This window comes from Prionailurus viverrinus, chromosome A1, assembly GCF_022837055.1.
Source record: "Prionailurus viverrinus isolate Anna chromosome A1, UM_Priviv_1.0, whole genome shotgun sequence".
NCBI classification, from domain to species: domain Eukaryota; kingdom Metazoa; phylum Chordata; class Mammalia; order Carnivora; family Felidae; genus Prionailurus; species Prionailurus viverrinus.
The window spans coordinates 123252527-123277329 of NC_062561.1; the positions used below are offsets into that span (position 1 = coordinate 123252527).

Here is a 24803-nt window from a genome sequence, read left to right on the forward strand (position 1 = left end):
AAGAGGGAAGATGATGTGAAGGACACAGGGAGAACACCATGTCAAGATAGGGAACTGGAGTGGTGCATCTGTAAGCCAAGAAAGACCCAAGACTGCCAATAACAGCAAACCAATAGAAGCTATGGAGAAGCAAGGAAGGATTCTCACCTACAGGTGTCAGATGAGCTTGGGCCTGGTAACACCTTGATTTTGAACTTGTATTCTCCAGAACTTGAGACAATATATTTCTGGTGTTTTTTTTTAAGCCACCCAGTTTGTGGTACTTTGTTGTAGCAGCTTTAGCAAACTAAGTATGTTTTTATAGTTTTCTTAGCTGTTCAAATTTCAGTCTTCGCATGTAGCAGGTACTTCTCAGAACAGCTTCTATCCTCATTCTTGATAAACTGCTTCAACTATATAATGGGATTGGGGCACCTGGGTGGCTCAGTCCATTCAGAGTCTGACTTGATTTCGGCTAAGGCTATAAACCCAGGGTCATGGGATCGAGCGTAGAACCAGCTTAAGATTCTTTTCTGCTCTCCCTCTGCCCCTCTCCTTCACTCACATGCTTGCTCTTTCTCTAAACAGACACACACACACACACACACACACACACACACACACACAGACACACACGGGATTGAAGACAAGATAAAAGAAACTTATTAAAATTGGTTGTGAAATTAGGGTAACCCAAGAGAATATTCAGTAAGTCAAATCCATTAGCTTTAGTATATGGTAAATTATTTTATGTTGCCCAGAGACTGTCTGTGGCTTTCTTATAACGTTTCTCTGACCCAAGGTGTTTTGTTTTGCTTTTTAAGCATCTATAAGGGATGGTAAATCTTTTCCTTTTTTTTTTTTTTGAGAGAGAGAGAGAGAGTGCACATGGGTGTGCAGGCAGTGTAGAGGCAGAGGGAGAGACAGAATCTTCAGCAGGCTCCACATTGAGCATGGAGCCTGACACAGGGCTTGATCTCACAAGCATGAGATCATGACCTGACTCTCAAGAGTCAGACACTTAAATGACTGAGCCATACAGGCACCCTTAAATCTTTTTCAATTTGTCAAAGTAGTATGTCCAGTATGAGAAAATTACAAGTCGAAAAAATGATTGCTTAACTGAATACTTTTATATGTTGCCCCTGATATTGGCTTTCTTTTCAGTGTATTGATATTTGCTGTTGCACTCCCTCTCTGACCTCCCCAACTCATGCTGTCTCTCTCTCTCTCTCAAAAATAAATAAACATTAAAAAATTTTTTTAAAGGGGCACCTGGGTAGCTCAGTCAGTTAAGCATCTGACTTCAGCTTGGGTCATGATCTCATGGTTCATGAGTTCGAGCTCCATGTCAGGCTCTGTGCTGACAGTACAGAGCCCAGAGTCTGCTTCAGATTCAGTGTCTCCCTCTCTCTTTTCCCCTATCCCACTCATGCGTGCTCTCTCTCTCTCTCTCTGTCTCTCTCTCTCTCTGTCTCTCTCAAAAATAAACATTAAAAACTATGTGTGTGTGTGTGTGTGTGTGTGTGTGTGTGTGTGTGTGTGTATTTGATGTTGCATTGGGAGCACAGATTTTGGTTTCAGTTGGCCATTTTGTGTGGAATGGTTAAGAAAATGCCTCTTTTTTTGTTTTGGTGTATCTTCTCTTCAGTAGACCATAAGCCTTGCAAATGTTCTCTTTTTCTAACTCTCACAGCAGAAGGGCCACTTGAGTCTCAAAAACAAAACGGCAGTGAAGTAATGAGGGTATTAGGTTGATATGTTCTACTCAGCACCTGCTCCCGAGCTAACAAATAATGAATGAGCATGAATAACACATTGCAAAAACAGGAGAATCTGCCTTCTTTGTATTAGGCATCAGGCAATTTCAAAAGGAGCTTTGTAACTAACCTTCTCACATAAGACCACCCATTTGTGAAAACCCACGTAAAAAAGGCAGAGAACCGCTCATTTACAGGTTAACATTTAACTAGCCTGAACTGTGCTTTTAATAATTTCTATAAGGTTAAGAGTTTTGTTAATATGCAACCTGTGACTTGGTCCAAATTAAATTTTACTTTGCTTACACACATGTTGGTGCAAAGCGTTCTGGAAGCTTTCATCATTTAACACATAGTATCCATCACTTATCTGTATGCCAGGCACATAGCTCTTGAATAGAGCTTTGAAAATAAAAATATATATTTTTTTGTCCTCCTAGAGCTCAGGGTTTAGTTGAGGAGACAAAGAGCAAGGAACCAAATACGTAAATAATCATGTTAGTTACAGATTGCCTTTAGTGCAATGGGAAATGAACCATGGATCTAAGAGAGTACACCTTCGGGATAGAGGCTGCCTTATGCATTAGCATGGTGCTCAAAGAAGACTAGTCCACAGGTGGCCTCTGAACCCATACTTGCAGGACAAGCAGCTCTAAGGTGGAAATCTGTTCTGTCCTGGAGCGGAACAGTGGTCGTTGTGACTGGAACAGGGGAGAAAAGGGGAGAGAGGTTCAAGAAGCAAGAAGACAGGTGAGCCAAGGCCCGATCAGCTCAGCATGTTCAAGAAAACACCATAGCTCACTGTTACTTCTTATTTGTACTTTAGAGAAAATACAAAGCCAGTGAGGCAGGAGGACATATTTGAATTTGTTATCAGTTGGAGATACGAGTACAGCATTCACAGTGAGTGGTAAGAAAATCAGGATGGAAATGGTAAAGAATGGGATACACTAACTATTCTAGATATTAGGGAAGAAAGAGCCTGCAGATTAGGAGTCCAAGTTGCTCACTCTGTAGATAATGGATTGGCATACTTTTTCTGAGATTTTTTCTAATTTGTAAAATAGCTTGAATCATGTCATGTATAATACGGCCAGAAAAATATGAAAAGCTCCTATTATAGTGCTTGGGAAAACAGAAGTGGCTAATGAAGGGAAGCCAGACTGTTTTCCAGACAGATGTACAACAACTCAAGGCCAAACCATAGGATATTAGAGGCGAAGGTTAGCTTAGAAATCAAGTCCTACCTCCACGCAAAGGCAGCTACTTTTCTGCAACGTCCCCAACAAGAAACTGTCTTCCTAGCCAGAAATGGGATTTGGTCCCATTTCAGAAATGGGATACTCGCTGCTACATAAAGTAGTTCGTTTCATGTTTAGACACACCTGATTATCAAAAACTTCTTCTTTCTATTGATTGACAGCCTCGTGATTCTGCTGCTGCCCATGGGATCTTTAAGGCCTTAAGTCAGACAGGGCTTCTGTTTAGTCATCACTTGCTGGTACTGCAATACTGGTCCTTTATCGTGGCCTTCAAGATTCTTACTGGTCAGTGACCTGTTCTGATTAGCCAATGTTTGTTCCTTGTGAAGTATTTCGAATATTCACCTCTGTTGTCAGGTAACCTGAACTGGAGTCCTGACTCTTCTCATAATAGCAGCTTAGTCAGCTCTCTGTGCTTCTGGGGGTCCCATCTATGAAACAGGGATAATAATTGTGCCCACGTGACAAGGTTGTTTGAGGATAATACAGGATAAAGCACTTGAAGGGCTTATCCTGGTTTCTCATGTGTTGCATTACATGAAATCTAGCATCATCAGTATGTCCTGCTGGTTTGGTGATAGTTGAAAACAACTATTCATCAGCTTAACATCACTTTCCGACCACCTAGTCCTTCCTACACTGGACGTTTCCTAATCATTTGCTCAATGTTTTCTGACGGTTGAATAATCACTATGTGCAGACTAATGTTCTTGGTGCTTATGTGCCTCATCTCATTAAATCTCCACAGCAACCCTACAGAATTGTTACTGTTCTCGATTTACAGATTCAGGCATCTGAGTCTCAGAAGTCTGTTTATAATCTTTTACTGAAGAAGCTAAAGTTTTCCTGAAGGCCCTTACGGTAGTATCTGTATTAGGTCTCATTGACCATACTGGCCCCTCCCCAAATTAAGGGAAGCTGTGACAGGGGAACTAGATTCTCATGATTTATTTATGCCAATCATCCCTCTACCTGGGACTGGGTGTGTTACTGCCAAATTGGGGTTCGATTATCAAGGAAGAAGATGGGACAAATTTCATTATCTCCTATAGCTAGGCAGCGTGGCAGGGTAGAAAAGAGCAGAGATGTTGGCACCAGGTGGCCTGGGCCTGAATTCTAGCCCGGTCATGTATGACTGTGGCCAGAGAGGATATTTTCAGCTCTGGAGCTGAAATGGAGCAAATTGCTTTTTGCCTCGAAATGAATATTCCTTTACTTTATTTAACTTAAACACAAACGGGGGGCCTGGGTGGCTCAGTCAGTTAAGCATCCTACTTTGGCTCAGGTCATGATCTCACAGTTTGTGGGTTTGAGCCCCACGCTAGGCTCTGTGCTGATAGCTCAGAGCCTGTAGCCTGCTTCAGATTCTGTGTCTCCCTCTCTGTCCCTCCCCTGCTCATGAACTGTCTCTCTCAGAAATAAATAAAAGCATTAAAAAAGAAAAAACCCTTCGTGACAGTTACGATCAATAGATGAACACTTTTTGGTCTCTCTTACTTTTGTACACTTTTTCCCTTCCTCTTACTAGTACATTTCTTTCCCTAAAATCTCTTTGGATTAAGGCAAAGACCCAGGAGACCCAAGTTCAGGCCGGCCACTATAGTTGGGGGATTTTGTTCAGGTCCTTAACACTGTGTCCTAGCTTACCTGGTTGTAGAATGGGTAAATATGACCTAGGTTTCTATCTGTGTGAATCAAATTGAATAATGGCAGTGAATGAGCATTGACTAATGCTAAGCAGCAAGGCAAGAATCCTTGTCATTAAACATTCTGCCTGTGAGGACTGCAAGTTGGCTAAAAATCTCCAGTGAGTGGGATGGTATACTTGTCAAACAGGAGGATCTGTACTGTTGAGTCTGTACCATCAGGATAAGCGTGATTCACCTTCCTAGAACAACAGATTTACTCCACAGTAAGACATGAAGAACTTTACTTTTACATTAAAAGAGGTAGGGGTAACTTCTAGAGTAGGGTGGAAAAGATAAATGATTTTCAAATATACAATAGAAACTATGAAAAAAAATTAAACTTGCTGCAGGCTAATTTGAGCCACATGACAGACCCCCAGGTATAGGAGGACATTCTTCTCTCTCCTTAGGAGGAGTAAAATATAAACATTTGAGATATAAACCAAGATTGCACGTCACAGTCTCTGGTCATACCCCAGCTCTAGCATATAATCTTGGGCAAGTAATTTAAACTCTCTGAGCTACCCCTTCTTCATCTGCAAAAATGGGTGTAATATCTAAGTTAGGGGGCTGTTGTGAGCAATAAAAGATATTCTGTCTAGGGACACCTGACTGGCTCAATTGGTTAAGCCTCTGATCTCGGTTCAGGTTGTGATCTCTCGGTTCATGAGCTGGAGCCCCGTGTCTGGCTCTACGCTGACAGCTCAGAGCCTGGAACCTGCTTTGGATTCTGTGTCTCCCTCTCTCTTTGCCCCTCTCCACTTGCTCTCTCTTTCTCTCTCTCTCTCAAAAATAAATAAACATTTAAAAAAAATTTTTTTAAGATACATTGTCTATCAAGTTGCTGCCGCAGCATGGACAATAAATGGCAGCTAGAACCATTCTATTACTCATGGGAAGTAGAGCAGTTTGACAAATTTTATTTTCAACTCTTCTCAAACACCCTCCTCAAAGGCCCTCCTTTTCAACAGCACAGACACTTGTAATTAAAGAGTTGGCCTCATGCTCGGAACCTATTTGCCCTCCTAGTTAAAATAACCGAGTGAGCCATAGTGGAAAAACCATGAAATTTAAATGCAGTCTCTGCCATTTATGAGCTGTATGACTGTAGGTAAGTCAGGGAGCTGGCTTTTAGGGAACCTCTGTGAGAAGCTTGGGTGGCTCACAGAAGGTCAGGGCTCAAAGGTTTTTGAAAGGTCAGGTGGGAAGGTTAGTTCCTCTGCTGCACTACACCCTTGCTGTATTGCTGCCAAACACTTATCCAGCCTCCGTGACAATATCCACATCACATTTTAAGATTTCGTGTTAGTTCACGCCAACTTTGGAAGTGTCTGACTATTAAGAAGTTCTTTCTGAGAGGCTGGCTTAAGTGCTTATTTGTAACTCCCTCAACTGGTCTCTAGTGAAGAACTGTCATCTTTTTTCACCAAAGGGTCCATTAACATCTGGTCCCTACTGCCCTTCCCCATTACCAGAGAAACCTATCTTCCTTGGGTGAATGCCTTGACAAGTCAGTTAGGTTGTGGGGATTGGAGAAGAGTCAGATGCTGGGATGGGGGTCTAGTGCTCTAGCTTGTGTTGTGCCAAGTGGACATATAAGCTAAATTATTACAGACAACGGAGAAGTTCAGCAGTCATGGGAGAAGACACATGAGAGAAGAAAGATATGGTGAGTGTACTATTATCCTGAACGGCACTTTGAGAAAACAAACACAAATTCAAAAAGGGATCCTGTATCACATTTTTATGGATGGTAAAATCACTGCCCTCAGCTCCTGATTAATATATAATTGCATTATATATTAATGAAATGAATAAAGGAACAGCGGTGCTATCTATGAAAAACCAGCACACCCAAAATGAATATGCAAACAATGTATATGTACATACACATATATTTATTACTACAGAATATATTTGTAACTCATATTCCCTCGAACAAACTGTGGGAAATGCTGGAGTTGAACAAAAACAAAAAAAAAGCAGGCAGAAAGTTGCTAAAGAATAAATCTTAAAAATGCTCATCATAGTAAGAAAACAAACAAACCACTGTAACTATGTGCGGTGATGGATACTAACTAGACTTATTGTGGTGTTCATTTCACAATATATCTAAGTATAGAATCATTATGTTATATACCTAAAACTAATATAATGTTGTATGTCAATTATATCTCAATTTAAAAATGAAATTTAAATTTTTTTAATGTTTATTTTTGAGAGAGGGAGAGGGAGAGACAGAGCATGAGGGGGGAGGGACAGAGAGAGAGGGAGACACAGAATCTGAAGCAGGCTCCAGGCTCTGAGCTGTCAGCACAGAGCCCAACATGGGGCTCGAACTCACAAACTGCTAGATCATGACCTGAGCCAAAGTCTGACACTCAACCGACTAAGCCACCCTGGTGCCCCTAAAAAACATGAAATTTAAATTAAAATAAAATAGAATCCACCAGTTAGTAAGAAAGAAATGGAGGATGTACCTGACCCACAATCTCATTCCAGCACTCTTCACTTCTGCCGCCTCTTCTAAACTACATGTTTCTGCTTACAATCATCCCTTACATCCTTCTATCCCCATCTCACTTGTTTCTTAACATAGGTCTGTTTATGTGATCAATAGGCTTTGTGTGATGTCTTAAATAATATATTATAGAATCGTATGTATATTTTTCCCACTCAAGAACTTAGAGAGGACTCAATCTAAGAGCTCATTATGTAACAAAGAATGAAACCCGAAGTGTAGACCTGTCAGAAAGCCATGGTCACTGAAGGGGTTGATTGTGGTTTGGATACACTGATTTTCTTGCTCCCTGTTCTCACAATACCCCATATAGGATTGCAGGGTGAACAACTTGATTCCAGGGTAGGTGCAGTGAAGGGATGTAATTAGCCTATTAAGCTCTACTAATGTCTTGTAAAGTCATTCAAGTGAGAACAGAAGATCTATCAGTTCCGCCTTGGACCCTGCCACAGGGAGCATTGTATTTCTACATTACTATTTATAGTTCCCACAGTAGGCATCAGCTGATTCAGCCTTTTCTATTTCATCAAATCAAGACACAAAGAAGAATTTCTACAGAATGTGTGTGTCCCTAGACCTGAATTTTATCACCCCCAAATTCTGTAGCTCCTCTCTGAAATCATGGACTCTGCAGAAATCACTTCTTTCTTCTGTTTACTGTAATATACAAAAATGATCATTGTATTTATGATGCATCGGGCATAAAGAAAAGGGTCTTTTTTCTCTTATTCTTTAAAAAATACTTACTTATTTTGAGAGAGAGAGAACACAAGCAGGGGAGAGACAGAGAGAGAGGAGAGAGAGAATCCCTACTTGGAGCTAGATCCCACAAACCATGGTATCATGACCGGAGCCAAAATCAAGAAGGGGGTGCTCAACCAACTGAGCCACCCAGCCACCCATCCTCTCTCTCTTCTTAAGGGGAAAAGAGATGTATGGTTTATTATTCCAGAAGTTTGAGAAGGCAAGGGACTTGTTATGACCAATATTTACTTAAGCCCTTGCTTTCTTTTGAGCACTTTTATGTGCCTGGGAGCTATAGCATTGAACAATACAGAAAAGATATCCTTTCCCAGAGAACTTGCATTCCAGGGGAGGTAGAAAAACCATAAATAAATAAGAAAACAGTACTGTGCTGAACATAAGATGGAGGTGAAGAGATAAGGACGGAGGGAAGGCTACTGTAGATTGAGTGGTCAGGAAAGAACCTTGGAGGAGATGATGTTTTGCCAGAGATCTGAAATGACAGGAAGCGCCAAGCCAAGTGAAGGTCTAGGAGAACAGGACTGCAGGCAGAGGGGGCCATCTGTGCAAAGGAGACCAGGCCAGACCAGTGCAGCTGGAGCATGGTATGTGGCAGGGAGAGGATGCTATTACGTGTAGCTCAGGGCTGTGCGGGGCTAGAACACGTAAAGGGCATATATGCCAGAGGTAAATGGTTTGGATTTTATTCCATGGAGGTTGGGAGCCAGAGAATGTTGTGCAGGGAACATGTGTGTAATGAAAAACACCACTCTGGGTGGTATGTGGTCAGTGGATCGTCAGGAGACAATAGGAGAAGCAAGAAGAAGGTACTGCTGCATTGCTTCAAATGACAGATGATGATGGTGGCAGTGGAAATGGGAATGATAATATTTATTTATTTAAGTTTATTGTCCACAAAAAACACATCAAGTAAAAGCTATCATTTTAACTATTTTCAAGTGACAGAGTACATTCACACTGTTGTACGGCCATCACCATCCATCTCTAGAACTTCCTCATCATCCCAAACTGAAACTCCATATGCATTCAACATAAGTTAACATTTATGTCCTCTTCACCCCAGCCCTTGGTAACCACCGTTGTCTTTTCCGTCTCTGTCAATTGGACTATTCTAAGCACCTCACGTAAGTGGAATCATACCATGTTTCTTCTTATGTGTCTGGCATATTTCACTTAGCATATAATGTCTTCAAGGTTCATCTGTGTTGTAGCATGATCAGAATTTCATTCCTTTTTAAAGCTGAACTCCATTGTATGTATACACCACATTTTGTTAATCCATTCCCCCATAGATGGATATTTGGTTTGTTTCTACATCTTGACCACTGTGAATAGTGCTGCTATAAACACAGATATACAATTATCTGTTCAAGTCTGCTTTTCAATTCTTTGGGGTATATACCCATAGAAAGAGAATTGTGGGATCATATGTTAGTTTCCAGGTTTAATTTTTTAAGGAACCACCATACTGTTTTCAATCATTCCATTTCAAAGGTACAGTTATCAAGAGTTGTTGAAGGACTGGTGTTATGAGTTAAAAAAAGAAAAGAATTAAGAGTGATATAAAGATATTCAGTTTTACAATGGGAGAATTATGGACTAGGTACTAGGGTAAGGAATTCTGGAATAAGAGGGTTTGGGTGGTTATGTGGGACGTGCGTAAATATCAGAGGTTCTCTTTAAAACATGTTATATTTATCATGGCTGTTAGACATACAGATGGAAACATCAAGCAGCAAGTTTGGTACATTATTAATCCAGAATTCCAGGGTCAGTGATGGATGTCAGATATATATAGTATATATATTGTATTTATATATATAATATATATTTATTATATTTTATTAATATAAATATGTAAATGTATTTATATATAAAAACGTATATAATATTTAAAATCACAGGACTAAATGAAATCATTTAAGTGCAAAGTAGTTTTATGTATGACTGAGCTTTGGGCAATCTCAGCATTTAGAGGTGGAACCAAGAAGATACCAGCAAACAAGACTGAGGAGGAATCTCTGTGGCAAAAGGAAAACCAGGAGAAAGGGGATTTTTGCAAGCGATGAGAACCAAGTATGTCAGAAGGGAAGGAACGATCCATTCACTGAGAAGTGAAGCATGACAAATAAAAGTGCACCCACTGGATTTGGCAAGCTGGAGGTCATCAATGTACTTGGCATAGGCAATTTCAGGAGGTAGAGGGGACGGAAGCCTCATTAGAATGGGCTGAAGAGGAGAATGGAGACACTGTTTCTAATTTCTCACCTATTAACAACCCAATCCACAGGTGTTATTGCAAAGGAAAATAGTAAAATGGGACAATAAGCGGAGGTGGCTGTCTATCAAGGAAGGTATTTCCAAGAGACTCGATCATAACATTCTTCATACAAGAGGAGTAGAAAGAGATAGGAGTATAGGAGATAGTGTAGGAGAAGGAAGGAAATACCTGGCTGAGAGAAATCCACGAGAAGGTGAGAGGAGATAAAATCCAGAGCCCTCAGGAGAAGAGTTGTCTGGGGTAGCTGCGGGGACTTTTCATCCAGTATAACTGGAGGGAAAGCCGGGAGTATGGATACAGAAATAGAGAGGTTGGTAGACTTAGCAGTAGATAGTTCTCTTGTCTTTGTGAAGTAAGGAGATTCAGTAATCAACTGAAAGTGGGGAGCGGGGAGGAAGTGGAAGAGACCTGAGGGGCAATGAAGAAACACGAAGTAGTCCTCTTAGGGAAGGCATCATGCTATGGCTTGGCACACTGGTGCTGGCTTGCGATAGTAGCCAAGAATTTAAATTTTTTTAAAGCTTAATTTATTTATTTTGTGACAGAGACAGCATAAGTGGGGGAGGGGAGAGAGAGGGAGAGGGAGAGAGAATCCCCAGCAGGCTCCCCACCATGAGTGCAGAGCCCAGTGTGGGGCTCAAACCCACGAACTGTGAAATCAAGGCCTGAGCCGAAATCAGGAGTCAGACATGTAACTGACTGAGCCACCCAGGAGTCTCTGTAGCCATGAATTTAAATGAGAAGTCAATAGTACTTATGTCTGTTTCTAGCAAAGTTCAGGAGCTTGGCTGTAGGTGAGAAGCATCAGGGAATTGGGTTTAACCAATACTGGTTTCGTTTTGTTTGTTTTGTAATATGAAGGAATATTCATTCATTCATTTATTTATTTATTTCATATAATTTATTGTCAAGTTAACTAACATACAGTGTATACAGTGTGCTCTTGGTTTGGGGTAGATTCCCGTGATTCATTGCTTATATACAACACCCAGTGCTCATCTCAACAAGGCCCAATACTGGGGTTTTAATGAGTACAATCAAAGGGAATAAGAGAATTAAAGATTTGTACAAGGAATGTTAACAATGGCTGTGGAAGGGAAGTGAGGATAGGAGTCAGAGTTTTGATGTAGAAATGCAAGGTGACAAAGTCAGTAATTGATGGTGTCAGTGTGCTACATGTCTCAGCTTGGGAACTGGATTGGAGAGAAGGTCAGGTTGGTCAAAGGCGGGCTGTTGTAATGGCAAAGGGACAATCAGGAAATAGGACTAAGGAAATAATGGGAGCGGATGGATGGAAAGATGATTGGAGGTAATTCAGGGAAGTGAGTGCTAAGGGATTTGATGGCACATCTACATAGACACTGTGATCATCAAGAATGATGAAGAACAAGAGAGAAGGAACTCATTAGTGACCTGCTAACGAGAGGGAGGTTGTATGAGTCCTCCATGTATATTTTAACCAAAGAATTTTGTCAAAAGTAGTAAATGTTGTATTTTTCAAAAGACTTTTCATTCATAAATAAGCTTTTAAGAGGTTCATCGTTTAAAATCAGTTTGACATCTTTGGAGGTGGACAGTGCCAGCATGGTATTTCTGAACATGACTGTACATCAGAAGGTACTACAAGTTTCTGTTAGTTTTTGGACAGAGGCCTCGGCCTGCCTGCAGGAGTCCGAGCACCACAGGTCTGAGCCCCAAGGTATTTACAGCCCCCCGGGTGATTCTGAGCATAACCACTGAATTTAACCTTAGTATAGGTCGCCTAAAATGAAAGAAATAGAGTAATTTCTTTCATGTTTAGCATAACTTGAGCAGGCTAAAGAGATAAGGAAGTAGTGCTTAAGTTGCAGAACTAAAAAACATCAACTTGTTCTATCTGGAATTTTAATAGAGTACATAGGGCTTATTTTCATTCTCTTCTGCTACATGAATAAACAATGTTATCATACTGTGGTTTACCCTGTAGTGACTTAGAAGTGACCTCATCAGGCGCCTGGCTGGCTCAGTCAGTAGAGCATGCAACTTTGATCTCAGAGTTATGAGTTCAAGCCCCACGTTGGGTGTAGAGCTTACTTTATGAAGTTACCTCATCACATTTTGGGGAAACTATGTACTCAGAATCTTCATTTATACACTTTATTTTTATGTCAAAATCCCCCCTTTTTAAAATTTGCCCTATATTTTCCTCATAGTCCTCTGAATTTAGTAGTAAATATGCCCCTTTACCACTGTAGTCCTTCTGACCTGATTCCTTATGAGCCTTTCTTATCCCCTCCATCCCAGAGAAAACCATATCTCATTTATCTTTATACTCTGTATGTTCTAGCACAGTGGCTATCAAAGTATCTCTGATACTCAGTATCAATATCAGTATACGGCATATCTATCAGATACAGATCAGTATCTCTGATCTCAGTATTATTCTTTAAGCTCCAAGGTAGTTCATGGGAAAGGTGGTGGATATAATGATACGTGTCTTTGATAAATATGAAAAATGATGCCCGAAGTGTCCAACCCACATCATTTTTTTTTCTCACCAAGCCCTCATAAATTCAGGCAAAGAAATCATTTTGCTTATCTTGCCACCACCCAAATGTCTCGCCTTTTGTCAGGGCTTCTCATTGTCCCCTTTTTGCCTGTCAAAACATAATTGATGCTCACGGATGCAAGTCTGAAAGAAGGAGCAAGAGCCTGCTACCTGATTTACCTTGAGCTTTGGATTGCCAAGAGTGTGTGATGGTACACTATTAATGCTCTGAGTATATACTGTTAGGATTAACCTTCGTGAATGCACCAGAAATTCTCCTGGTATCATTTAGACTTTCATTTACTGCCTATTAAGCCCTGTGAGCCTATGGAATGGAATTTGACATTAATCTAGAAACCATCCCTGACATCAAGGAGTTTATGATCCAGTTGGAGAAAAAATAAATGTAAGCATGACAAATGTATGATGGAAGAAGTATTCCATGCAAAGCATGTAGGAGGGGCCATTGACTCAGCATTGGAAATTCTGGGAAGGCTTCCTGCAAGAAGTGACATTGGAGTTGTGGGGTGAGGGATGAATCTGCTTTTTCTGAGTACAGTGGTAAAAGAGCTCTGATTCAGGTAAACAGCAGAAAGCGGCCGGGGGCTGAGGGGGGCGGTGCAGGGAGCATGTGGGGGACCCCATGTGCTTCTATATGGCTGGAGCACAGGAGCCAGATTCTAAAAGGGACTTTGTCTCATATAAGTGAGTTTGGACGTTTCTTGACAATTCTTGAAACAATGGAATCCATCCATGTGCTTGTGGTTGAGTTTGCAATACTGACAGTTTACCCAGAGAAACATGCTGTTTGAGAGGTGGCTGGGGGGCTCAGTCAGTTAAGCATCCGACTTCAGCTCAGGTCATGGTCTCACAGCTCATGAGTTTGGGGCCAGCATCAGATTTTGTGCTGACAGCTCAGAGCCTGGAGCCTGCTTCGGATTCTGTGTCTTCCTCTCTCTCTACCCCTCCCCTGCTTATGCTCTCTCACTCCCTGTGTCTCAAAAGTAAACAAACATTAAGAAAATTTTTAAATTAAAAAAAAAAAAGAATTAGTTCTTAGGCCTCTGAGACACAATCTAAAAAAGAAAGGAAGGGGCGCCTGGGTGGCACAGTCGGTTAAGCGTCCGACTTCAGCCAGGTCACGATCTCGCGGTCCGTGAGTTCGAGCCCCGCGTCAGGCTCTGGGCTGATGGCTCAGAGCCTGGAGCCTGTTTCCGATTCTGTGTCTCCCTCTCTCTCTGCCCATCCCCCGTTCATGCTCTGTCTCTCTCTGTCCCAAAAATAAATAAACGTTGAAAAAAAAATTAAAAAAAAATAAATAAATAAGAAAGAAAGAAAGAAAGAAAGAAAGAAAGAAAGAAAGAAAGAAAGAAACTGTTTAAAACCCCCTGACACTCTTTCTAGCCAACTGTACCCTGCACCAAAGAAAATATGCCACGGATACAGATGATCACTTACGAATCCAGAATCAATTTTAAGAATCTAACAAACAAAATAAGAAGATACTCAGAGTTCATGAGACTACCCATGCACCTGCATGGTGGTGTGGCATATACTTTGTCCTGCTTGTAGGCAAGGGTCTTGTCATTTATGAATATTTTCAAGAAAAGAGGACCCTGAGAGTGTCTGTCTGTCAAAGGCCAAGGTCACCTTATTCTGGTGACATAGAAGCCACTTGACTAGGCTGAAAACGTGCCCCCAAAACCTATTTCAGAATTTCATCTTTAATGGCTCTTGTGAATTTAGGTTGAAGGGCTTTAATGGAACATTAGAGAAGGGCAGTTAAAACCTGAGAGGGCAGCAGCCAGGGCCCCTACCCACGCCAGTGCTGTCCTCTTATGGAGGAGTGCTGCTTACAGTAATACTCGCGTCTGAGGACTTTGAAAACGCTACAGGCCATTTCTCTAAGTATTTACCATCACACTACTCCCTTCATCAGAAGAGGGTGAGTTCTGTTCCCTCCCGTGGATTTAAGGATCTCGTTAATGTGTGGAAGACTAGGCCAACTCCATTAACCACCCCAGCAATAATATTAAGTAACTAGAGGCATCATAGCATCATCCTTAAAAAGATCCTGATCTCTGCAAGTGTAAAATATAACCATATGATAGATCATTTTTTTCCTTGTTTTCTAGTCTTGACTTTCACTTCAGAGTGACACAGATGAAACCGATAATTAATACTACCACCTTATGGCAATTTAATTGTTCACATGACCCTAGGAGCTCTACTTACATGCTTAAAGTAAAGTACACTACGGAGTCTGAGCTTTCGAAGGAGAGAGACTCAGGCTGTAAGCCCAGTTTGCCCATTTTCCTACTCTGTGGCCTGGAGTTAAGTTGCGTAACCTCTTTGAGCCACAGTTTTCTGATCTAGAAATTGGGGGTATTACTGGTAACCGTGTCAGGGAGGCACCATGGGAACTGGATGAGCTCACTGTTTCAACCCCACTGAGAACTCTTGTGCATTTCTAGTTTTCCCCTTTAGTTCTGTTCATTTGTTTGTCTAATTATGAGCAACTTTCTCTTTTCCTTTTACTCTCCTAGGGATATGAAGCCTGACAATATTTTGCTCGATGAACATGGTAAGTAAATGATTTGTTTGCAATCAACGTGACTTGCATGTAGAACAAAGCACACGGGACAAAAATGATCATCCTCAGCAAAGGAGCATTACATGTGGGAAAGACCCTTGGTGGTTCAGTTAGCTGAGTTCTATGCGCGGATATTTGATGGGTGGGAGGGAAAATCTGGGGGGACTTTATTCTTACAGCAGTGGCACAGGACACCAGTATACCCTTAAAGAACATTATATAATGAAAAATGTCCCTCTCTTTTCACTTTTCTTCCTCTCCTATTGATTTCAAGAAAACCATCACAGGTTTTTTTTTTTTTAGTGCTAATTTGCCTTAATATCTTTATGAAAATCATCTCTCTGTTTTTATAAACACAGAAAAGGCCTCAAGGTTAGAGCCCTTGGCAGGCAAGAGTATCTACCGAATTATTATGACACCATTTTGTTCTTGCATCTACTTTTATGCTTTTCTTCTTATGAGGGAGACTTGGTTTCACATTAGCAAAAGAGATCTCAAGTTTTCTGTTCAAAGATTTTTCAGTTACAAGGAAAACCAATCAGTTTACAAATGGATAAAGAAAATGTGGTGTGTATATGTGTGTGTATATATATATATACATATATACACACACACACATATACACACAATGGAATATGACTATGTAATCAAAAAGAATGAAATATATTAGCTTGGATTTAAATAAGATGTTTTAGGGGTGCCTGGGTGGCTCAGTCGGTTGGGCATCCGACTTCGGCTCAGGTCATGACCTCAAGGTCCATGAGTTCGAGCCCCGCATCAGGCTCTGGGCTGACAGCTCAGAGCCTGGAACCTGTTTTGGATTCTGTGTCTCCCTCTCTCTCTGACCCTCCTCTGCTCATGCTCTGTCTCTCTCTGTCTCAAAAATAAATAAATGTTAAAAAAATTTTTTTTTAAATAAATAAAAATAAATAAGATGTTTTAAATTTTAAAAATTAAAAAGTTAAAAAAAGCCAGTTTAAAGAAAAAGTAAACAGCAGTGTGGGGCACACCCAGATGTGAAAGTGCTACAGGGATATGGCAATGACCTTGAAGGTGACCAGTGGATGCCTAAAGCCCAAGCAACACTGATTAAAGGTATCTTGAGAGCAAGCTTTTGCCAGCAATGATTAATGTGTGTCATCTCTTCCCAATGTTTATTTTAATGTATGTTTGGATATATTGGTTCACGAAGGCAGACCTGTAGGACCCACAGCCTGCATGATATAAATGTTCCAGTGGCAGTAAGCTCTTTCTTGTGTGTTTAGGAAGCTGTTGGATGAGGGAGTCCTAAACTGCACAGCTCCTTATTCATTTGACTTTTACAAAAGGGATTTACGGGGGTGCCTGGGTGGCTCAGTCGGTTAAGCGTCCGACTTCGGCTCAGGTCATGATCTCACGGTCCGTGAGTTCGAGCCCCACGTCGGGCTCTGGGCTGATGGCTCAAAGCCTGGAGCCTGCTTCCGATTCTGTGCCTCCTTCTCTCTTTGCCCCTCCCCCGTTCATGCTTTGTCTCTCTCTGTCTCAAAAATAAATAAACGTTAAAAAAAAATTAAAAAAAAAAAAGGGATTTACGGTAGGACCGAAACTCCCAAGTACCATCCATTGCTCATTACTTATTTACCTGGGTGCATTTTACACCTGAGTGGCCAGCCCCTACCTGTGCTCGAGGGCTAAGAAACACTTTTGTGTATGACCTCTAATTTCAAAGCTCAGGGTCATTATTTATTTATGGACTGTCTAAAAAGATTCTTTCCACTTCCTTCCAGGGCCTAATTTCTTCCTTCCCTTTACTACTTCTGACATTTGGGAGCAGATGCTCAGAATCTCAGAAATGTGAGCAATAGTGAGACTTAGCATGAAGGTGACTTTCCTGAGAATACCAGCTGTCCCTGCCTCAAGTAAGAAGCCAGGAGCCTCTCTCACCCTGGTGCAGATAAACGCTGTGGAGCTTCACAATTTTGAGAGGGGCCTTCCCTCGCCCAATGAGGCCACTGTTGCACAGTTTAGAAAAAGGTTCTCTGCCCATCACAGCCTTATGAAGACGCATGGCTGGTCAAGCAGAACACAATTTGGGGTTCTGTCCCCACTTGCTCCCTTATCCGATTGCCTTTATGTACAACAGATTGCTTTACCATTTGTTGAGGTTCTGAAGGGAGATATATAGGTCCTGTTGACCTATAAGACTTGTCAAAATTTACCTTCCATTCAGAGAACAATGTTTTCATCTTGGCCCTCAAACATGGCTTCATCTTATTTCTAACATCAAGCCATCCTATTCTCTCTCCTTTGACTTCTTTCTCCTCCTCGTTTTCTTGTCAACTTGGTGATTGTAGATTATGAGAAAGGTCTAGAAATAAATTAATCTTCAAGTTTACCTGCCCTTAGAAACTACTCTTGTGGGGCGCCTGATTGGTTTAGTCGGTTAAGTGTCCACCTCTGGATTTTGGTCGTGATCTCATGGTCGTGAGATCAAGCCTTGTGTCAGGCTCCATGCTGAGCATGAAGCCTGCTTGGGATTCTCTGTCTCTCTTCCTCTGTCCACCGCCCCCCCTCTAAAATAAAGAAAATTAAATTAAAAAAAAAAAGAAACTACCTTTGTGAAAGTATAATTGTGTAATATTGTAGTTAAGAGTGTGGATTCCAGAGCCAAATTGCCTAAGTTCAAAACCTAGTTCACCCCCTGACTAGCTCTGAGAAATTTCAAAAGACTGTCTAAACTTTCTCTGAATCTTAGTTCTTTGAGGAACCAGAAGAGTAATTCATAGAGCCGCTGTAAAAACAAACGAGCATACTATTTATAATCTGCTCGATTGCTGTGCCTGCCAGAAGAAAATCACTCAGATGTTAAATATTAGTATAATTCCATGAGGTTATAGTGGCTTTCTCCCCTAAAGAAGGAAACTTAGGCCTTAGCATCTTGTTTTATGTGACTGTGTCTGTATTAGATGGTCAGTGAAGCTGGGCATTTACCTGTCTTTACTAAAGATTCTTTTGATTTCAGAAGAGATATGCCAAATCTTCTGTGCGTCTACTTGTTATGTCTTGCGTTTAAACAGTTTTGTTCAGCCCTGATTCTCAGGCAACACTTTCAATAGTCTATTCTGCTTTTTCCTTCTGTGCACAGGAGGCTAAGACCATTTATCAGGGCATTTTACTGTTGGTAAGGCTGGGGCTCTGTTGCTTAGGGGAGTAGGAGTGGCCATCTCAGTGGACCTGAGGGACCATCCAAATCTACACCTAGTACCTAGTGTACTGACCCTCCCATTGATAAGTTTTGGGGTTTCAACAATGACTTAAGAGGACTTTTTGTCTTAATTTCTCATCCTGAACTCACCTGGAGAATAACCACAGTTAGTAAGAGAAACAGCATTTTGGAAGGGAGTGGATATGTGAATGGGATAGAAGCAAACAAGAGAGCTATTTCCAAAACACTGCCCTGGGGATCCCTTTCTGAAGAAAATAATTTTTTAAGGTTATTCGCTGTTTACTCAGATTCTGAAAACCTAAGGCTTTCAGGCATTGCTTGGGGACCGTAATTAACCACTCTTAAATGAACACATTCCTGGTAACTCCCACCCCCCAGCTCATTTTGTAGAGCTGCTCTTGTGAGAATCAGCTGACCCACAAATCGATGCCTGCCTTTTTGAGTGTCTTCTGGTGTGATTTTCCACGTCTCATATATGAAGCCCTCAATTTGTCCTCTGCATCCACAGTTACAGAATGGCACCCCTGATGGGCCATCACATGCACCTTTTGCACTGGGATTTTAGCAGCCATGGCTGCTGACCGTCTGTCTCTGACATTCCTTCGATGCCTGTTCCTCCAAGCAAGCTGTGTGTCACATCACACTGCTTACATTTTAATTCAGCACCCGTCAGTGACAGGCAGAAACTCTGTTCTATTCTTCCTGATCCATACTGGTTCATATTCATCAGAAAAGACCGATTTAAAGGAACTAAATCCTTTTGTAAAATGGATAATCTTTCCACCACGTCAGTGAACATTCAGAATTTGAGTGAAAAAATGTTTTTAATTTAGAACATACCTGTTACTGTCTCCCCCGGCCCTCCCCCCACACACGTCTCATTCGCTGTCTCAGAGCCCAAGCTTGACATTAGATCTTGGATGGCTTATCATCAGTTGTCCTGATACATATTTTCGTATCCTACCAACTAAAGTACCCCATCCAGTTCTATCAATTCCATGGTGTCTAAATTTTTGTGTTTGTCTTAAATTATTCAGGAAATAAATGCTACATCCAGAGGAGCGATAATGTCTGCCTGGCATAGCTGAGAAAACGACAATTATGGCATCATCTATAATTTAGTTTCCTTAATATCCTCCCTAATCCCAGGGAACAGAGAAAAGCAAAAACTCACTTGGGGGGTATGAAGAACTAAGCCTACTGCTTGAACAGCTTCGTCCTTGCAGAGTCCCAAAATGGGCCTAAATATCAAGCGGGTAGCATCTTTTTAAGAAAAAGATGTTTGTTATATTTGTATTTAATGCATTATAATTATATGTAATGTATAAATTTACATAGAAGTGTATTTATATATTCATAAACATATAATACAATGTATTATAACATATATATGTGTATATATATGTGTATATATATAATATATATACACATATATATGTATATATGTGTATATATACACATATATTATATTATATATAATATACATATCCTAATATACATTATATGCTCATTATATAATATACATTATGTATTTTTATAAATATCTATATCAATCTATATATATGGAGAGAGAGAATCATAGCGCCCTATATTCAAATTCATTAGGTCTCAAATAATCAAATTCATTAAGTCTCTGGTAGTGCCTAAGGATATGCATTTTTAACAAGAACCCCAGGATGATGTGACACACATACTTTCAGTGTCTTCAGGTGGCAGACATGTTTGAAAGTTGGGGAACACCAGCTGACCCGTTATGGTGTCCTGGAGACCTGTGTTGAGACAGATCCCCAGGCGGAACACAGGCACAGTGAGAAAAACGTGTAAGTCAAGACAATAATGACAGCTGGAGCAAATGACTCATTACTATCATTTTAGATTTGTAATGCGATCCTCTGTCTCAAGGTACAGAGGTGAGAAGACCAGGCAAAACTGCTTTTCTAGGGGCACCCAATCAGGACCTTCTGAGTCCTGTACCTGAAAATCTTCACCCTAAAGTAGCGGTTGTAACTGGGGATGGTTTAGCTCTACTTCCTGTCCCCATAGAGGACACGTGGCAGTGCCTGGAGACGTTTTTGATTGTCAGGATTCCAGCCAGGAGTGGGAAGTGCTGTTGGCATCCATAGTGAACTTCCTGCAATGCATAGGACAGTCCTCACAGCAAAGAATTACCAGGTCCAAGAGGTTGAGAAACTCTGAGTAAGGTCCTGGGCTTATGGTCCCTCATTCCCAAGGCAATTCCCACGTCCCTCAACCAGTGGGCACCTGAGCCTTCCCCTGTGTGTCAGCACTTAGATGCATTTTCACAGCACAGTCGAAACCCGGCAGACAGCCTGCCAGGTATGGCAGCATCCTGGGCCTGACCCTGTAGCTTCGGGCCAGTGTCCATGGGCTCTGTGGAGTTCTGCTTGCGTTGTTTGGCTAAGACCACCAGGCTCCACATTCCAGGAGATCCTGGCCCTCAGACAATTTCTCCCCACCCTTCCTTGTGCACCGTGGCAGGGAAACAAACTCTGAGCCAACCGGGAAGTGGTTGTTTCAGTGTATCCAGCTCTTTGGTCTTGTGATAAAGCACAAGGCATTTTGGGGAGATTTGTAACCCAATAAAGGGGGCCTGGACAAACTTCTTGATTCTAATCCCAGCTCTGCTACTTCTGAGGCCTGTGAAATTAATTTTTTTAATGTTTTTATTTATTTTTGAGACAGAGAGAGACAGAACACGAGTTCTGAGGGACAGAGAGAGAGGGAGACACAGAGACTCCAGGCTCCGAGCTGTCAGCACAGAGCCCGACGTGGGGCTGGAACTCAAAGACTGTGAGGTCATGACCTGAGCCGAAGTCGGGCGCTCAACCAACTGAGCCACCCAGGCGCCACTGAGCCCTGTGAAATTAACCACAAACAACTTTTCCATTAAATAGGGACTATTTCACTAGGCGGCCCTGTTTGAACAATGACCATTAATCAAATAAATGTAAATACTACTGAAAAATAAAATTCAACATTCCTTCAACCAAATTCAAAAGAAATATATAACACGTACTTACCGGGTCAGGATCTTCTACGAAGCCAGGTCCTGTTCTAAAAGAGTTCTCACAATTTACTGAGTATCAGAATCACCTGGGAGGCTTGTTCAGACTCTGGGCTCCATCCTCAGTTTCTAATTCAGTAGGCTGTGGGAGCAGGGGCGGGGGGGGGGGGGGCGCGGGTTGTGCTCCAGAATTTGCATTTCTAACATGTTTCCAGGTGTTGCTGTTGATGCTGGTCTGAGGACCACACTTTCAGAACCACGAGGCTCCAAAACAGCCTCTATCTTTTTTTTTTCCACATGAGATGGATAATCTCAGGATTGGAGCTGGCTTAGGACATCCACTCAGACTAGAGGATCACATGCCTGGCTGCTCTTCTGAACCACCTGTGGAGTTTCTGGTTGTTTTTCACTCAGATTCCTGGCTTTCCTACCATCCCACTGCTAACAGAGTATCCACAGAGTGGGCTCCAGACGTATGCATTTGCCAAAATGGCACTGAAGTTTCTGATCATGAGAAATGGCAACAGTTGAACACTTTCTTCTTCCCAAATGCTGGCTGGCCTAAGTCTGCCCCAGTATTATTTTATCTGATTTCCCCAGTACACTCGTGAGAAAATCCCTGTTATCATTCCAGCTTTACAGAGAAGGTGTCACCTTTTTAAGGTAATACGGCTAGTTAGTGGTAGAACGTGGACTTGAAACCAGGCATTCTGACTCCACAGAACAAGCTTGTAACTACCATGTCTCCAGGCTGACCTGATTTGGATCAATGAGCCCCGTGCACATGACCTGTGGGAAGAAAGAAAGAACCAAACAGAGACAATTTAGGCAGTGATAGAAGACCTACCAGAATCATTTGTTAGTAGGGCTGCCTAGGTGGCTCAGTCGGTTAGGCATGTGACTTTGGCTCAGGTTATGGCCTCCTGGTTCTTGAGCTCGAGCCCCACCTCAGGTTCTGTGCTGACAGCCTGGAGCCTCCCGTGGATTCTGTGTCCCCCTCTCTCTGACCCTCCTGCACTCACATTCTCTCTCTCAAAAATAGTAAAAATTAAAAAAAATCATCTGTTGGTACTATTCAGGCAAGAATACGTTCACTTTCAGCTAGACACATGCTATTCTTACTTTATTAAAATGTCATCACACAAGCGACACAAAACACCATTTTGCACAAAACAAAACCCCAGCAAGAAAGGCAGTGAGATTTGTCTTTAGCAGAGGCTGGGTGCTATGAGGGAGCAGATCGAGAAGTTCGGCAGTGGGGAGTGTGGACCGTGAGTCGTGGAAACAGGAGCAGATGACATCTCCTCCGATTACAGCCATGTCGCATCACAACCACAGAGCATGTAAATGGAAATGCCAACACTTCAAGGTCCTCCAAAAGCATATGAATTTTGTGCCAACAGCTAACATAACGGGCTTATTGGCCTGAGCTTCTGCTACTGCCCTCTTCCTCCTTGCAGCTGGAAATGCAGGGACACTAACACTCTCTGCAGAGTGTGCTGATGGCAGGGATGAAGTGTTAGACTCCCACTCTGTGGCCATGAGTGTCAGAGCTGGGAGAGACTCTAGAGATGATTAGTCCACTCTTTTCTTTTTTTTCTTTTCTTTTCTTTTTTTTTTCTTCTCTTTTGTTTTTCAAAAAGAAACTCGAGTTCAGCATAGGGAAGGGACTGGGAAGTCTATCATGTATTAAGGGCAGAGTTCAGGGCAGAAATCAGGTGTCTTGGCTCCCAGCCTAGGGCTCATTATACAGCCTCTTTATGAATAAAACTTGACTTTTTTTTGCCCCTGCCTTCGCCCCCAAACATTTTGTTGGGAGCGGAGAGAGGACAACCTAAACTATCACACAAAAATGCTAATAATATTTCAGAAAAATGAGGAGGAAAAAGGACTCTTTCTTGGCAAAAATAAATAAATAAATACATGTGTCCATGTTCGTGTCAGCTTTATAGTAACGATATTTAGCTCTGGAAAAAAAAAATCCCATAGGAGACACTTGGAAAATGCTTGGAAATTCGATACTTAGAATAGCTTTTGGCTGCCTCCCTCTTGATGCTCTCAGGTGATACCAACTTAAAACGTTGCCAACAAAACGTTGTAAGTGGGACTACCAGAGTGTGAGCTCTTAACCACCTAGGGTAGACAGATTGAGCTGCAGATTACCATCAGATCCTCAGTTTGGCATATGTGTTCTGGCCGCCAGAGAGTTGCTGGTTGAAGACCCTGCTGGTCTTGAGGACAGAATAATTGTGCCACTACTGCCTGTACCCAATGGCAACAGGCGTGCAAGAACTGACAGACCAAGCTTCCAGAGGCTCTCAGGGAGAAGCGTGGTTGCGGCACTGAGTTGAATGGGACTTAACGTTCTGTGTGGTGCTTTTGTCTCGCCAGGGCACGTGCACATCACAGACTTCAACATCGCGGCGATGCTGCCCAGGGAGACGCGGCTCACCACCGTGGCGGGCACCAAGCCTTACATGGGTATGGGCTTCACGAGTGGTGGGGTTAAAGAGCAAGGCTTTTGTTTTAAATTTGGTAGACATTTAGCCCGGGTCCAATAATCCGTAGGCATTTGCAGCTAGAAATGCCAAGTACCCCTCTGACTTTACCGGAGAAGCTTCTGATTTCCCGGGTCGGAGATGAGCCTCAGGATTTTCCATTTAGCAAGCACCCAATCTGATCTTGATTCGGGAGGGCCAGTGATGACACTTCGAAAGACCGTTTTATGAGTTATGTAGGACAGCTTCTACCCACTTCCTAACAAAGAATAGTAGTGGATTGAATAAATGTCTACTAATTGCCTCTATGTGCTTAGCAGGGTATCGGGTACAGGTGACTCTGCAGTGAGCAAAACACACAAGATCTCCAGCTCATAGAGCTTACTTTCTAGTGAGAAGAGTTTCAACAAATAGAATCAAATAGAAGTTAAATGCAGTAACAAATCAGATGGTAATAAGCGACGTAAGTATTACTCTACCCGTCATTTGCATATCCCTACATTACATACATAGGGCTGTAAAGTTCACACAGTGCCTCCCGCTTGCTATTTTGCTTTTAGTTTTAACACCACGACAAACCCATGAGTTCTCCTTTTGAAAGATGGAGAACTGGATTTTTCCTGAAGATTCAAAATATACCCAGAGGGAGACTAAAAGGCTAAGGTTAGGTGCCGAAATTGTCAACAAGGTCTCACATTT

The 24803-nt window shown here is 41.9% G+C and overlaps 1 protein-coding gene across 1 annotated transcript in view; it reads left to right on the plus strand.

The window, feature by feature from the left end:
• Positions 1–24803, plus strand: part of STK32A (serine/threonine kinase 32A) — a 95848-nt gene that overhangs the window by 39015 nt on the left and 32030 nt on the right. Inside the window, exons 4-5 of the mRNA XM_047864374.1 lie at positions 15330–15367; positions 23998–24087. Of these exons, the coding sequence (XP_047720330.1) occupies positions 15330–15367; positions 23998–24087 (128 nt within the window). The remainder of the gene's footprint in view (positions 1–15329; positions 15368–23997; positions 24088–24803) is intronic.